The sequence below is a fragment of the Zootoca vivipara genome, chromosome 2, assembly GCF_965207765.1.
Source record: "Zootoca vivipara chromosome 2, rZooViv2.hap1.1, whole genome shotgun sequence".
In the NCBI taxonomy this organism is placed as follows: Eukaryota; Metazoa; Chordata; class Lepidosauria; order Squamata; family Lacertidae; genus Zootoca; species Zootoca vivipara.
This window is the reverse complement of record NC_142584.1, coordinates 105275290-105292254: the sequence shown is the minus strand read 5'-3', so window position 1 is coordinate 105292254 and position 16965 is coordinate 105275290. Positions and strand designations below refer to the sequence as shown.

General features: G+C 43.4%; 1 protein-coding gene across 1 annotated transcript; it reads right to left on the bottom strand.

Moving 5' to 3' along the window:
- Positions 1 to 8: 8 nt before the first annotated feature.
- LOC118080097 (zinc finger protein RFP-like) lies at positions 9 to 13722 on the bottom strand. The gene is made up of 7 exons (XM_035105026.3): positions 13209 to 13722; positions 10225 to 10320; positions 9109 to 9339; positions 7434 to 7456; positions 5646 to 5764; positions 4548 to 4604; positions 9 to 1502 (listed from the first exon to the last, which is right to left on the bottom strand). Exons 1-7 carry the CDS (start codon positions 13632 to 13634, stop codon positions 985 to 987), a joined length of 1470 nt encoding a protein of 489 aa, XP_034960917.3. The 5' UTR covers positions 13635 to 13722; the 3' UTR covers positions 9 to 984.
- Between the last annotated feature and the right edge of the window lie 3243 nt (positions 13723 to 16965).

Sequence of the window (16965 nt, the reverse complement as noted above, 5' to 3'; positions counted from 1 at the left end):
CTGACAAGAACGTTATAACCATTTATTTTTGGTTATGAATTGTTAATTCACTTTAACAGGACGCGGTAAAGATTTGGTTGCAGAAACCCTACCCGGCTGCCCTGCTTTCATTGTCCTCAAACCCCTCAATTGTGAAGAACCCTACAAATCACCCTTAACGTGCTAAATCCAGCCAAACAGAACATCTTTCAGAAGGTCAATGCTACGTTACTGTCACTGCATTGCAGCTGAGGTTTAAACTCTTCGCAGAAGCAAACTGGGAGTACAGGCCACTATGAAGGACCTTAGTGAGCTAATTCACCCTCATGGCTCAGTAGGTTACATCTAGTAATTTATTTCCTAGATGGGATGTGGTGCTGCCCCTTTCCCATTTGCTCTCGCCCAAATTTTGTATGCACTATTTTTAACAGCAAGAAGATCGTACTTTAGTCTGGGGCTGCATTAAATATGAATGCTGCTCCTCTGGTGCAGGCTAGTTGCAAGAAGTCCACTGTTCCCAGCCAAGCTAGCAGTACTAAGTATAGCAAGCAGCCTTCATCAAGCTGGCTCCCTCCATATGCTTTGGACTACAATTCCCATAAGCCCCAGGCAGCTGATATATTGAGGGTTTCATGCTGGCAAAGGCTGGCCCAGAATACATGGGAATGTGTAGTATAATCCACACACAAAAACCCACACCCGTCACCACCTTGTTCCCTTCCTGTGTGGCTACATTATCCTATTCTACGCATAACAGAAACTTCCAATAATTTTATAGCTTTTCAGATGGCCTACAGATCTAGTTGGCAGTAAATTCTCGCGCAATTTTTCTAGCAGTGTTCACATTGAAACTGGAGTCTCTCACCAGTGTCTTATAGATGCCTGGAAACATACAGATTTGCAATACATTTGGTGGGGGGCAGGAAGTGAATGAGCACAGGATGCTTTTTCTCCACTCGTAGGCCAAACAACATCAACTTCCATTACTCCAAAGTGCATGTAAATTTAGGGACACAGTCTGAGCCGGGATCGGAGCCCTACCCACATCCAGGGATGAATTATTTCCCCTGCAAAGTGGCTGGATGGGAAGGTGAAGATCAAGTCTTCGTTCTCTGCATCAAAAAAGGTCACCTGACCTGCTTCATAGTCTAGACGCACTTGGATTCTTTTGTAGGCCTTTCTTAGGGGCAGCGAGGTTGGAGGGGATGTCAAAGCTCTGTAATGATTGGCTCCCAAATGCTCCAAAGCCCAGACCCCATGTCCAGGCCGGAAATTGAGTTTCCTCTTCCTTTTCACAGACACTCGGGCTACACCCACAGCCCAACTTCCACCTGCCTCCACCTCAACCACCCAGGAGTGCTTCCCCGAGGCAAACCCTTCGCAGCCCAGCACACAGGGGTACACGTTAAGCTGGTTCCGAGAGCTGGCACATTTCTGACGGGTGTCTCCCAACCACACACTTTTCCCATCCTCAGAAAGGATGAGGGACGGGCCTGCTGTGCTCGGATCCAGGGTCACACTGGCTGTAAATAGAGAAGAGAGGAACAGAGGGTTAAGGCGTGCCACTAACATCTCCTGTTTACCTCAAGGTGGCATGTGAGCCTTACGGTGGCTGTTCTGAACCACTTGCCCAAAGGAGTGCTCTTGGGAGTATACCGAAGGGTGCCGAAGGGTGCCAAAAATGCCAGAGTGAGAAAATACAATTACAATGTACAGAGTAGGAAGGGATCACGAGGGTCATCTAGTCCAACCCCCTGCAATGCAGTAATTTTTGCCTACAACCTACAACTCTGAGATTAAGAGTCTCATGGTCTACCAACTGAGCTATCCCTCTGTGTGTTCAGTCCCAGTGCTTTATTAAATAAAGGTTTAAGCTTAAAGTCTGCCAGGTCTCCTAGCCATTAGACATTTAGGGTGGGCACCACAGCAAAGAGATGGATTATCTGCACCCAAGCACACACACATACATTATTTATACACTTTGTCTAGGACTTCCCAACGCTTCACCTGCCCAGAGGAGGGTATGGGTGGCAAATATCCAAGTTTTACAGATTGTTCCTCTTTTCTGGGCTCAGAGCCCAGCACCCCAAGCTTCCCAGATAAGGGTAACGTATCAAAGCAAATCTATTAGCTCATATCAAAGCAAGTGAATATATGAGCTCATTGCTACAGCAACTACAGATTAGTTGTGGGTTTATCTTGACTACCAAGATGGCATAAGCAAAACCTCCGGAACAGTTCCCCTTTGGGTTCAACACAGTGGCTTCCAGTCTCAGCTAACCTCCCTGGCCAATCCACCATTGGGGGAAAAAGAATTGGGATTCAGAACTGCAGTGGGTGAGGCTAAATAGGTAAGAGAGAACAACTCAATATTGCAACTGGAATGAATTGAAGGCTGAGACACAGTAAAAGGACTGTGGATAAAAAATCAAGGCAACTAGTGAAGCAAGAAGGGTTCCATGCAACTACCAGTATATCACTGTGTGCACAGAATGACTTCCGTGAGTACAGTAGAACTGCCTGTCTCTCTCCACCACTCACAGCACCCCAAAATCTGCTCTGTAGTGTGGTGAAAACTCAGAGCAGGTTTTTTGGGGGGAGTCAAAGGGTAAAGGGGAGCTCTGTTGTGCTTGTGGCAACTGTTCTGTACATGCAGTGATTTAGTTGGCTACAACCAGAAAATCTAGTCGCACATCACAGTATGTTACAAATAACATCTTGCAATGCTCCCTGCAGCCCACCTACTTGAAACCTAAAAGATTCCTGACCCAGAACTCTAGGTTTCTCAGCAGTTACTAGCAACTAGGTCTGTTAGCATCAGTGGTCAATTCAGTCACTCCTCCCCCCCCCCCAAAAAAGAGAGGAATATAACCTCCCCCACTTCTCCCTTTTAAAGTCACCTGAGGCAAAAGCAAACCTTCCCACTTTGTTTACCCACAATTAATGTCAAAACAAACGTCACTTGGCACCTCTCCCAGTCTTGCGGTGTCAGCACTCACTGCGCCAGGAACGCAAGGGAGAAACGTGCTAAGAGGAAGGCACGCTTGGCAAATCCACACCGTGATCAACTCCCGCCTGGAAACCAATGTCCCCACTGTGGAAGGACGTGTGGATCCAGAATTGGCCTCCACAGTCACTTACGGACCCATTGTTAAAATCGTGTTTATGGAAGACAATCTTACTCGGCTAAGAGTGATCGCCAAAGAAAGAAGAAGCGCCAGGAAACAATGCCTTATCAGCCAAGGCCTCGCGCACCTGCGCAGCCTTCTCTGTACAGTACAGCAAATCTTTCACAATGCTTTCTGCTGCCGTCACCCATTAGCTCAACCTGGGGTTCACTGAACCCTGTTGTCTTTCAGGCCTGGCAGAGATAAGACTGACAGGAGCCACATTTAATCTGACTGCACCCACTGGCCATTCAAAGCTAGGAACCAGCGTGGCGGGGGTGGGGAAGTTCTGGCCCAGGCCCCAAATGCAGCCCGACAAACTTCTCTACCTGGCCTTTGCGACTCTTCCCCAAGCCACGGGCCCTGCTTTGTGTTTATACTTTGAAAAGTGCGAGTGGCGAGGAAAGTAGCCATCTTGTTTTTAATGCCATGGGGCCCCAACATTGTGTACTTGAGCTTTGTCAAGTGCCCCTGCTCATACCCTCCAACATTTCTCTGATGAAAATATTCTTATTCTTACGGTATTATTATTCCCTGCCCATCTGACTGGGTTGCCCCAGCCACTCTGCGTGGCTTCCAACATATATAAAAACACAAGAAAACCTTAAACATTAAAAGAAACAACCCTTCCCTATACAGGGCTGTCTTCAGATAACCCTCGGGGGTTGGATAACCCTCCAACATTTCTCCAATAAAAATAGGGGGGTGGGGGGGGAGAGGGACATTTCAGGATCAAATCAGAAACCGGGATGGCTTCTGTAAATCCGGGACTGTCCCTGGGAAACAGGGGCACTTGGGAGGGTCTGTAAGCTTCTGGGGAGAAGGGAGGCATCCATATGCAGCGGCATGGAAAGGCAGCGACACTCAGCGGAGGAGGACCAAGCAAAATAGATGCAGCCACTATCTTAATGTCCTTGATGGAAGAAGGCACAAAGGGGCAGACGGCAGCTTGTTCAGGGACTCCTCCGCCCTGGCCCTGCTCCCACAGTAGCTAGTGCTTTTCACAACAGCACACACCACAAGAATGTATTTGTATTTCCTGCAAAGTTCCTTCCTTCCCTGCCGCAGATGTTTATCCTTGCTTAGCAAAGATATGTGTGAGCCCCAAATGTGTGTTGCTGTAGGGCTGCATTCAACTTACTTTTACTCAGAGTTGATCCATTGAAATTAATGACTGTGTGACTGACCAAAAGCTAGCTGCATGCAACCCCATAACCACTTTTTCAGCCAGAGAACAGATTACATGGGGGAAGCTCTTCTTTCTTTAGACGAAGCATTTTTATACCGTTTTGCTCTGGTTTTATTAGTTTTTTATTCCATGGGCCACCACACAGATTATATTTTATTTTTATATAGTCGGATCATTAATATTATCGTTTTCTGAATTGTTTTTCTACACACCTATTTCTAAAGACTTCTTATCGTCTTCTTTCTCTTGGAGTTCAAGTAATAAAGACTCTAGAGAAAAGGGGGAAAATAATAATAATAATAATAATAATAATAATAATAATAATAATAATAAATTTTATTTATACCCCGCCCTCCCCAGCCAGGACCGGGCTCAGGGTGGCTAACACCAAATATAAAACAGTTAATTAAAATACAGCTTAAAAACAAGATTAAATACAACATTTAAAATGCAGCCTCATCAGAAAAGGAAAAAGGGGGAGGGGATCAAGTTGATTCCTGGCCTTTACAACTCTGTCTTACAGGCCTGCGGAAAGAAATCAAATCCCGCAGGGCTCTAGTCTCATGAGACAGAGCGTTCCACCAGGCCGGAGCCAATGTTGAAAAGGCCCTGGCTCTGGTTGAGACTAATCTGACTTCCTTAGGGCCTGGGATCTCTAAGGTGTTGCTATTTACGGACCTTAAGGTCCTCCATGGGGCATACGCATGGAGAGGCGGTCCTGTAGGTACGAGGGTCCTAGGCCATGAAGGGCTTTAAAGCTCAAAACCAGCAGCTTAAATTTTGGATTATGCGGAATGCTTTATCTGAGTGGATGTAGCAACCGAGTAATTTTGTTGTTCCCTCAAGGGGACAATGACAATAAAGATATCTTATCTTAAATCTGACCCTGTACTCCACCGGGAGCCAGTGCATAATATGACATAAGGCTTCCTATTTCATACTAAATATTGGAGAAAGAAGCTGAAGTTCAGAGACAGAAGGAGAATCTAGAATCCTACGTGTCAAATACCAGGGACTGAGGTGCAGAATCAATGTGCAAAATTATTATTCTCCCTTTGCCTAAGGTTCCTGATGGAAAACAGATTTCTCTGTACTGTTTAATGTTGATACTCAAGTATAGGAGGTTTAGGAGAGTCTTTTCTGCACACTTCTCTCAGTTCTTTATTCTCCCCACTGACAAAACCAGATACATTCCGAATACACTGAAGGAGGAAAGTGTAGGACCGTCAGGAGAAAAACCCAGTAAGAAAGTTGGAAAGGCCACAGCAAGAAATGATAGAGAAACAGGACTTTGGCCAATTGTCCTTTACCTTTGACTCTTTTCAGGGTTTCTACTAGGGAAATGTTTTTCTGAGCAAATGCACTGAGCTTCTCTCTTTGGTCTGGAGAAATATCCTCCAAAGGCAAATGAAATGGTCTCTTCTTAGACCTAGCAGAGGAAAACTCAAACTGAAATTATTCTGGATTAAGGAGCAGACACAGCCTAGGAACTAGGTTTTCTGTAGGCTTCCCTTGCTGCACCTTATCAAAATGCTTTCTGGCATCCAATGCTCTTTTGATCGGACTTCTTACCATCAATCCCTTTTCCACTGTCTTGATCAGTTCCTCTGATCTGTTCTTGTCATCTCCCACATTTCTTCCCTTTTCTGCTCTCTGCATTGACTCTTAGGGCTCACCCATACTTTCTTCTGCTCCTTCCAGGCACAGTCTGAGCTTTAAAGCTCCATGTCTGAGCGACCTTTTTTTTCTTTTTTGCTCCAGAGCTTTCACCACAAAAAAACTGCTCTTTAATGCTTCTTTTTAATTATTTTTCTATTATTTTCTATTATCTTAATTAGTTCTCCTTTGTTCTTTTTTCTCTTTATATTTTTTTATATAATTGTGTTTTGTAAGGATAATGAGTATTCTATTTTATATTTTCTCTCTCTTTTTCTTCGATATAATGCATTTTATTATCTTTTTATAACATGCTTGGATTTTAGTGCTCAGTGTGTTAAAAACCTTCAATAAAATCATTTTAAAAGTTCTTTAGCTTCTCAACTTTTCTCTCTTTCACTCTTTTAAATCATTTCCTATTCCTTTTTCTCTATCTCATCCTTTCTCTCTTTCCTATTTCCTTTCTCTTTTTTGCCTTTAGATTAATGTTTTAGTTTGTACAAAAAAAAATTCGATAATTATCCTTGTATTTTTCTTTTTAAACCCTAATAAAAATCTATTTGAAAAAAGAAAGCCCACTCTTTAAAGTTCACTTGGAAGAAATAGCAACCCACGGAAAGCCCAAACTGACATTTGCTCCAACTGAGAGCTAAAGAGCGGCTTTCACAGGGGAAGTTCCAGGACAAAAAAAGGGGAAATGCTTGGACAGAGAGCTTTTAAGCAGAGACCTGCGCCTGGAAAGTGTGGTGTGGATAAGCCCTTCACACATCCTGTTTATTTAAACTTCTTCTGGCACTGCGGAACTGAAAGCTGAAGAACACCAGAGCAAAGAGATGGCTAGCCTAGCCCCAATCACTGGCCACAAAAGAAGTCGCTGTAGGGAACTTACTTCCTATCCTTCCGGAAATCTACTCAGCTCTGGGACTGCAGAGCCAAAGAGAAGCCTACTCTTCCACCATCCATCAGCCAGGGGACTCAGGACTGCTAGATTGTGTGGGTTTGTGCATAAGTATCACAATCTATTGTAAGCATCCTTTAGGGTCATTTCACGCTACATCTGCTGTGCCCCAACTCCAGCCTGTTCTTCGTTGATTCGTCACCATTTCAAGTCTTTACCGACCAACATCCAACCAGCTCCTTTTGTTTTCAGCAGAGCCAATGCACATATTTAGCCGTAAGTTATCATGCATTCAGTGCTCAGATGATGGACCTAGAATTATAGCGTTGCAGAGCTGGAAGGGAGGGTCATCTAGTCCACCCACCCACCCACCCCGGCAATGCAGGAATCTTTTTGCCCGATGCAGGGCTTGAACCCACAAACCCAGAGATTAAGAGTATCATGCTCTACCAACGGAGCTATCCCAGGACCCAGGACATGCACATATGAAGTCAGTCCTCAAATCCTTTATAGGAGGAGGAGATGGAAAGGACCATGTACATACCTGCTCAAAGTGTCCTTGACATTCTAGAAGGGTGAAAAAGTAGAGGAAAATGAAATTCGCATGATGGACATAAAATCCTTTCCAAGGCCGTTCAGCTTCCTTCGGCTAATCTTAAGAGCAGACATGCTGATGATCACAAAATCCATATTTAAGCAACCCCTTTATCAGGCCAACCCAAACATCATATGGTAGCTGCAAGCTTTCAAGGTCTCCAGAACTCTTCTTCAGGCTAGATGGTAAAACATAGCAAGGAGGAAGCGTGGGAAGGGAATGGCGTGGGAAGGGAATATGAAAGAAACCTTTCGAGATGAAACATGGAAGGAAGTTGGAGACATGCAAATGAGGGTCTCTGATAAGTGCTAAATGGGCTTAGGGTTATACCAAGGCCCTCCAGGAAGGAAATTCATTTTGTCAGGTTTTTTTATGGACCAATATGGCTACGCTTACTTTTTCCATATTACTGAAACATAGAACCTGACAATCTATTAACCAGAGCCATGTTAGCAGCAGTGGCTTGCATATACCTGGCAATGCTGCCATATAACACTAACTCTTAGACAACCAAATTTTGAACTGAAACAGTATCTTGTAAAATCTTAAAGACAACGTGAAACAGTTGAATTAGAATTCTGCAAGAAGTTCAATACCATCACTTGTGGATTTAATCAAGACAAAGGTTTGCTATCACACATGTGTTATTAGCTTTCCAATGCTAACCATAATCTGTGCTACCCTGTTTCCCTGAAAATAAGACATACCCATAAAATAAGCCGTAGCAGGATTTCTAAGCATTTGCACAATATAAGCCATCCCCCCAAAATAAGACATAGTGATAGGCGCAGTTCTGGAGGGCACCAAGGAAGAGGCTAGGCTGGATGCGTAATAAAAATAAGACATCCCCTGAAAATAAGCCATAGTGTGTCTTCTTGAGGAAAAATAAATACAGTATAAGACAGTGTCTTACATAGCTGCCAAGTCTCCTGTATTCCCCGGGAAACCCCCATTTTTCCAGCAGTTTCCCGCTGGCAGCCCGGATTTTAAAAAACCCCGTAAATCCCCCGGATTCTTACTGGCCTGGGGAGGCTCCTTCTGCGCATGTCTGGAGTCTCTGGACATGCGCAGAAGCGATTTCTGGCTCTGCAGCCATTTTTGAAATGGGCAGAGCATGCGTAGAAGCAACTTCCGGTGCTGCTCTGCCCAGTTCCAAAATGGCCGCAGCGCGACTTCCGGTGCTGCGCCGCGCCGATCCCAGATTTTTCAATCTGGGAGTTGGTACCTATGATGTCTTATTTTGGGGGAAACACAGTATCTATTGCTTTCTTGTGAATGGCTCCCTAACTACAGATGTCAAAACTATAATTCAGCAATTACCACCAATCTGCTGCTGTAAAAGCTTTAAAGTGTGCTCATTTAACATATTTAAGCTCTCATTATCACAGACTGTAAATTTTGCACCTCACTGCCATTTCACTTACAATTTTCTCATTTATATATCTGCTGACTAAGATTTCACTTCACGCCTCTGATGAAGTCTGCAAAAGCTTATGCCCCAATATATTTTCTTTGCCTATAAAATAACCCACGAATTTTATTATCGCCCACCAAATCTGGGACTTGCAGGACTCCACATACTTTAGTCTTGAGTCAAAACCTCTTGACAAATTCATGTTCTCACCTGCAGGAATTCATTATCCGGCTGCCTACATTTCTCCTCCATCTCATTGATCAGGTCCTCAAGGACAGAAACTGCCTTAGAGAATTTGGCAACATTTTCCTCCTGCCCATTCTTAATCTCCAGCTCTAGCTCATTCAGTTGATCCAGAATGGGCTGTTCCAGTTCTTCAAGAAATTGATGCAACAGCTCAAATGCAGATGCTACTCTCCTTCTTTCAGCACCCAACTTTTCCTGTAATTAAAAGACCAGAGGAGGAAGGGTAAAGTACTAACAATGCAGTCCTGTAAACACTTAGGCCTGGATAGAATGGACCATATACTGCCTTTTGAATGTGCCCCTATATAAAATACTTCATGTCACATACACGTACGTCCAAGCAAGTGTGGGAAACAATTCAGGGTGGCTTATGCATTGGCTTCCACTGAAGCAATGATCAGACCACGCGCACACTAAGCTTCCTGCTTTAGCAATGCTGCAACACCGGGTTCTCTGGGCAAGCGAGAAGTCTCTTCACCCCCATTCACTTTAGCTATGAACTAATTTGATATGAACTAGAAGAAGGGGACGACAGAGGACAAGATGGTTGGACAGTGTTCTCGAAGCTACCAACATGAGTCTGACCAAACTGCAGGAGGCAGTGGAAGACAGGAGTGCCTGGCGTGCTCTGGTCCATGGTGTCACGAAGAGTCAGGCACAACTAAACGTACGTGAGCCATTTAGGAAAAATGCTACATAAATGCCAGATTTTCTTATATATTTCGAACATTGTTCAAGGTACAGAATGAGGGATGGGGTGGGGTTTTTTTTTTGCACCAAATACTTGTGAGTATAAGATGTGACCATTTGTATGTTGCAACAGCAGCCAGAATAGGCCACACTGATAAATAAGAACTCCTACATATCACAAAAGACTGCAAGGTCAGAACTGAAGTACTGTACCATGATTAAGAAATCACTTAGTCCCAGAGCAGTTTGTGAACAAATGCAGGAAGATAATGAAAATCATCGTCAATCTTCCCAGTGGATATTATTCATTCCACAACTAACTTTCAAGATTGTTCTCACAACCCCCGCCCCGCAAAGTTTGGGTTAGCGCTCATTAAAAGAGGGACTTACCAGATTTTCTTCAGTTGTCCTCTTACCGGCCTGTTTAAGCTCCTCCAGGTTCTCTCTCTCTTGCTTAAGACTCTGTGATTGAGTCTGAATTTGTTCCTGGGGAAAAAAACTTATTTTCACTAGGACAGAAAGATCAGATGCTATTCATACTATTAACAACGGTATGAATGTTTTATTTTAAAAAGTAAATTCTGATTAGTGGCAAGCGGCTTTTGCACTGCAGTCTACAGACTGCAGCACGGGTGGCGCTGTGGGTTAAACCACAGAGCCTAGGGCTTGCTGATCAGAAGGTCAGCGGTTCGAATCCCCGCGATGGGGTGAGCTCCCGTTGTTCAGTCCCAGCTCCTGCCAACCTAGCAGTTCGAAAGCACGTCAAAGTGCAAGTAGATAAATAGGTACCGCTACAGCGGGAAGGTAAACGCCGTTTCCGTACACTGCTCTGGTTCGCCAGAAGCAGCTTTATCATTCTGGCCACATGACCTGGAAGCTGTACGCCGGCTCCCTCAGCCAGTAAAGCAAGATGAGCGCCACAACCCCAGAGTCAGTCACGACTGGACCTAATGGTCAGGGGTCCCTTTACCTTTACCTACAGATCTAATGCATCTGCTGGCTGTGTACACCAAAAGCACATTCAAAGCATATTCATTCCTTCAAAATTCTGGGTTCTGTCGTTTGTTTTTAGGGCTGCTGGAAATTGTAACTCTGTGATTGGTAAACTACAGCACCCAGAATTCTTTGAGGGAAAGGATGCAGACGCTGTACATTTGAAGCACACGCCTTCCCTCAGAGCTTCAACGTTTAATAAACTACAATGGTCCAGAGTTTTTAGAGGAAACAAGCATGATTTAAAGGCACACACCCAAAGTTATTGCCGAATTCTTCACGAGGAACTGCTTCACTAAAAGGAAAGACGAACTCAAACCTGCTTATGTCCACAGTGCTCTTGGCTGGAAGTTGTTTGGAAAAGTCCCACCAAAAGAAAACCTACAGAGAGACTCTAAAATAATTCAGCAGAAGTCAGCTTTCTCAGTGAGGAAGTGCAAAGCAGAGGGAAGGAGCCTCACCAACTCCTCGCTCAATCAGGGCCAGCTGAGCAATTAATTAGCCTCTCCCAGAAACAGCTGGGAAGGGAGAAGGGGAGTCTAAGGATTTTTTTAAAATTACTTTTTAAAGTTGTGTGTCTTTGTTTCTCAATTTGATCCTTTTGCATGGTTTTGTATGTATTTCTGTGTTTTCTGTGTTTTGCCTTGCAGTTATTTTCGTTGATCACAGTTTGCTCATTACTTATTGCAATTGTTAAGAGTGAATTTCTGCTTAATTATCACTTGCCGATATTTTAAGAGTTACTTTTATTGCGTGCAATTTTAACCTAATAGATAACTGAGTATTACTTTATTTGATATTATTATTATTATTAAATTATTATTAAATTTGTATACCGTCCTATACCCGCAGCTCTCAGGGCAGTTACAACATAAAATCGCAATATAAAAACACAAAACTGAAACAACCCAACCGCCCCCCTCCAACAAATTTAAAACGGGCATTGGATGTTGTTCCATTTTAAAGTTATGCTTTATTATGACTGTTTGCACTGGATCAGGTTATTGTAAGGTGTGTGGAGTTTGTTGCAAACCACCTTAGAAAACCACCATAGAAAAGTGGTATACAAATCAAAAGTGACATGAAAATGAACGTTATCATTTTGGACTTTCTTCGTGGAAATCGACTCTTAATACTAAATCCCCTGGAATTTCTGCTGTGTGCATTTTCCACCAGTAAACGTGTACAAACCATGCATTTACAGCACATCCTGTCCTCAGACCTTAGGAACGGTGGTTTGTAGCTCTGCAAGGTGCAAACCACAGTCCCCAGGATTTGGGGGGGGGGAGGTGTGTGTGGTTAAAATATATATAGCATGCGCACAATCCAATTTGCCACCAACACTGTCCCAGTCAGGAAGGTTAGCTGCCAGTACAAATCCAAATGAAACCTGGGTCATGGACGGGTGAAGAAATACCAAAGAATCTACAGAGGCTGTTTATGTATGCTACCACAGCTGCTAGAATGTTATTCGCCCAAAAGTGGAAAGAAGAAGGCATACCAATGAAGGAAGAATGGATAATTCAAGATGATACAAGTATGCCGAAATGGCAAAACTTACCCTGAAGATCAGGCATCAAGAAGAGAAGAAATGTAAGCAAGATTGGGGGGGGGGGAATAATGTTAAGGAACATTGTAAATATGTTAAAACATTAGCAGGATTGATGTAGCATTTTGTGCCAGATTTACATACGGTACTGTATTAGCTAAACAAGCTATAGCTTAGGGCCCCTCTCTTGGGGTCCCCCCAAAAAATTAAACGGGAAAAAACCTGGATGTACATTTCCAAAATATAAGATAAAAAACAAATTAAATAAAACCTGCACTACAGCAAAAGTGTTTTGTGTTGTGTAGGCTCCTATGATGTAAGTGATGGGCCCCGCATGCTCCCTAAAATATCACTGGTTTGCTCATTTCTATATACAGTATATGGTGACTACATTCTACATGGACTGGTGGCATGGCAACATGTGCAAATGGCTTTAGATACCTATTAGATCCACAAATTACCATACAGCATATATTCAACACAAAAGACAGCGGCAATTTGTTGTTGACAAAGGACAGCTGGACATATAAAGGGCCCCATTACCTTCAGTAGCTTTGGGCCTCATCCAACCTAAATCCGTCCCGGAACATTTATGAAGTATTTTGATAATTTAGCTAAAAATAAGAACCGAAAACGAATTGGATAAAAGTAATTCTATGCAAGGGAAAATAAATGTGAAACTTGGAAATGTGGGGTTTGGGGGGAAGTCAGACAAGATGAATTTGGTGTTAAGATGAATGGGGGAAAATGTTGATTTAAAAAATCTTGGAACATATTTAAAGATATATATAAAAAAGCAAGATACCTGGGTCATGGGCAACTGCCTTCTTACCTTATAGTCCAGGGCAGCCTCCTTGACAGGGAGCACTGCATGAGCTCTGTGCTCCCTGGATCTATCGCAGACCACGCAGATCAGGCTCTGGTCATCTTGGCAGAAGAGTTTCAGAGGTTCCCGGTGCTTCTCGCACCTGCCCATCATCCCTCCCGGCGCTTCTTCCATCTGGCTCTTGAACCGCTTGGCAATCTCCACCATCTCCGCCAGTTCCCGGTTAGGCCTGAAATCTTTCCTGCAAGACCTCCTGCGGCAGTGAGGGCAGGAGAAGCGGGTCCTGGCGTCCTCGCAGCACTGGCTGATGCAGGCCAGGCAGAAGTTGTGCCCGCAGTCTATGGACACCGGGTCTTGGAAATACTCCAAGCAGATGGAGCAAACGGCAGCCTTTTGCAAGCCTTGCATGGGATCCTCCTCCCCTGCATCCATGTCGAGCTGCGCCTGCAAGCACACGGAGGTGGGAACCAAAGTTGTGAGTCTTTGCCTGCAGGATCAAAGGGAGCAACTTCCTTCTCTAATCCGATTGGCTGTTGTGCAAAGGGGCAGCATTTTTTTAAAAAAAATATTTTCATTAAATATTTTCTTGGTTTACAAAAGTCCATGCCTTGTCTCTCTCTCTTTTTAGCTTGTGCAGTCCTTACAAATCAGTTACATTTGTTGTGAGACCTTAGTGTTGAGTACAGATAAAGTTGGGGAAGAGAGAGGGAGGAGAGGAGGGGTGAGGTGGTGAGGCTTATATTATTTTATATAGTGTAGGTGTGGGGGTTTGTTATATATGTGTGTGTGTCTATCTGTCTATCTATCTATCTACAGCGTGTGTGTATATAATTTTTATTAAATTTTCTGTTTTCCAATTCAAAATACTCATTTTGCATCCTTAAGATATCAATAATAATAATAAGAATAATAATTAATAGTAATAATAATTTATTATTTATACCCCGCCCATCTGGCCAGGTCTTCCCTGCCACTCTGGGCGGCTTCCAACACACATCAAACTACATTAAAATATCACAGACTAAAAACTTCCTTAAACTGCCTTTAGGTATTTTCTAAATGTCAAGTAGCAATGACTTCCCTTCTTCTCTGATTTTACATATCATAAATCCCTGCACATTTTACAAAAACTATACCATTCAGTATTCCATTATTGCAGCCATCAAAACTTATTTACACTGTTGAATTTATTTTAATGCTGCCAGTGTTTTTAGCTACAGGTAGGTAGCCGTGTTGGTCTGAGTCGAAGCAAAATAAAAAAAATCCTTCAGTAGCACCTTAAAGACCAACTAAGTTTTTATTTTGGTATGAGCTTTCGTGTGCATGCACACTTCTTCAGATAGACTTGAAACAGAAGTGTCAGACCCTTATATATATACAGAGGGTGGTGGGGGTGGGTGGGAATGGGTGATGGGCTGTACATTAGCTGTACAGTACACAATTATTTCCCATATATTCAATAAACGTTTTCCAATCTTCTTTATCCTATGTTCTTCTTGTTCTTTTATTATATCTGCTAAGTCTGCAAGTTTTACATATTTAAGTTGCCATTCGTCTTTGGTTGGGACCTCACTCGTTTTTCATTTTGGGGCTTACCTGTGGGGTTTTGCGTCAGCGCCAACTGGGTAGGTTCTTGTTATGCATTGAAGTTCTCACCCTAGCCACCAGGGGTATTGTATATATAGTTTTCACTCAGGTCCAGGTCAGTTAATTTAGGCAGGAAGCCCTGGGCTGCTGTTTGCAAGGAGGCAGGTCAGAACATCAAAAGCAGCGTGCAATTCTAGTGCAGACAATTCTGTGGTGTCTGTAACGGAACATTTGAAATGGCTGCAAGGGTAGTTTGCACGACACTTGACTTTTATTTGGTGCACTCAATTGTTTCTCTAGAGAAAGGAGATTTTTATTTACTGCTGCGCAGAGAGAGGCATGAACAGTTAAGAGTAACGGAACATGCAAATCTCCATCAGTTGGCCGCTTCTACCCAAGCTTCTACCCATGGATCTGCACATCAACAGCAACACACACTGTTCGATCACTGTATTATTGCTCCGGCCCTGCCAAATGAATTATTTTATTTATTTATTTCAATTTTTTATCATCTTTTTTCCCCTCCAAGGAGCTGATACATGCTTCTCCCATTCCTTATTTATTTTCCACAACACTGTGAGGTAGGTTAAGGCTGCAAGTTAGTGACTGGAGCAAGTGTGAGCCGAGTGGGGATTTGAACCCTGGTCTCTGTAGGTCCTAGTCCAACACTCTAACCACTACACCACACTGGTTCATGTGCGTAACAAGGGGTTTTTTTTTGTTTGGGGGGGGGCAGAGCCGATGTGATTGGTCAGTTAGTTAAGTATTTTTATTGTTTTCTTGATCTGGGAGGAGCAGCTGCTTCCCCCCCCCCCGGCTACGCCCATGCAGTGGTTCAGGAGGAAAACAACAACATTTGTCTAGGAAATCAGGAAGAACACCAGGCTGCAAACCTCCTCTAACACCTAGCTTTCTCTATGCAGGAAAACTTTTTTATTTTATTTTATATTTATTTTATTTGCTTTAGCAATCAGACCTGAGTCTGTTAAGAACTTGGGTGGGAGATCTCCTGGAGATATGGCACCTTAGGCTTTACGATGGAAGAAAGGTGGGGTATAAATGTAGGGAAATAAATTAAGGAGAGCTCCCAGCTCATTAAGAAACCAATTTCCCCCACACCTGTGAGGGTACTATCACTTTAAGTGAACCAGATGAGCCTGGAACAGGCCTTAGGGTAGGAGAATGATTCAGCGATAGAGAAGCTATGGCTTCCTTTAAACATAGATGACCCATTTGTTGTTATTATTATTTTTAAAAGCAGTTTCATAAAGTTTGTCTTATGTTTATGAACATCTGGACTTCTGCAAGTTATTACGGTAATAGAATAGCAGAGTGCCTGCTGCTCTTGAGAGCTAGGTCAAAGAAAGAGAGTGCAAGCCTGGACAAAAGTATTTATGGTGTAGCTCTAGCATCACCATCAAGTTTATTTCTACGCTGCTTTTCCAAATTCTGCTCCAAGCAGCTCATGACAACCGTCATGGAAGAGGCAGAGGCACTTGTAAAGGGACCTGCAAAACCTCACCATTTTTATTAGGCAACAATCCTCATAACACACTATTCAGGACCACCAGTGAATGTCAAGATACTATACCACTGAAAAAGCATTTCCATCTTGTTGCCTCTCGTTTTCTTATCGGCTTAAGTAAAGCGTGCCAAGGGCTGACTGACCTTCATCAGAAGACTGGGGGCTGGCTTCAAAGCCATCAGAACAATAATTTCATTGGACGCCCAGACATTCTTCATGTAACAAGATAACACTGGCAGAGAAGTGCGATATTCTGCACGGGACAAATCTGTAACTTTGCTTAAAGATATGTGTTGCTATGGCTTTGTGTAGTACATAGGAGCATGTCTTGAGGATGCATAGAAGCAGCCAGTGAGGATGGTTTAAGTCAGGGGTCTCCAAACTAAGGCCCGGCCCGATCACCTTCTAAATCCGGCCCGCGGACGGTCTGGGAATCAGTGTGTTTTTACATGAGTAGAATGTGTCCTTTTATTTAAAATGCATCTCTGGTTTGTGGGGCCTGCCTGGTGTTTTTACATGAGTAGAATGTGTCCTTTTATTTAAAATACATCTCTGGGTTATTTGTGGGGCATAGGAATTCGTTCATTTTTTCCCCAAAATATAGTCCAGCCCCCCACAAGGTCGGAGGGACAGTGGACCAGCCCCCTCCTG

Excerpts from the sequence above, each read along its gene's own strand:
- LOC118080097 (XM_035105026.3), bottom strand. The coding sequence starts at position 13,634 with ATGGATGCAGGGGAGGAGGATCCCATGCAAGGCTTGCAAAAGGCTGCC. Across the intron at positions 7,457-9,108 it reads CGGATAATGAATTCCTGCAG|AATGTCAAGGACACTTTGAG; the intron begins GTGAGAACATGA and ends TCACCCTTCTAG. Across the intron at positions 1,503-4,547 it reads TAAGAAGTCTTTAGAAATAG|CCAGTGTGACCCTGGATCCG; the intron begins GTGTGTAGAAAA and ends CTCTATTTACAG.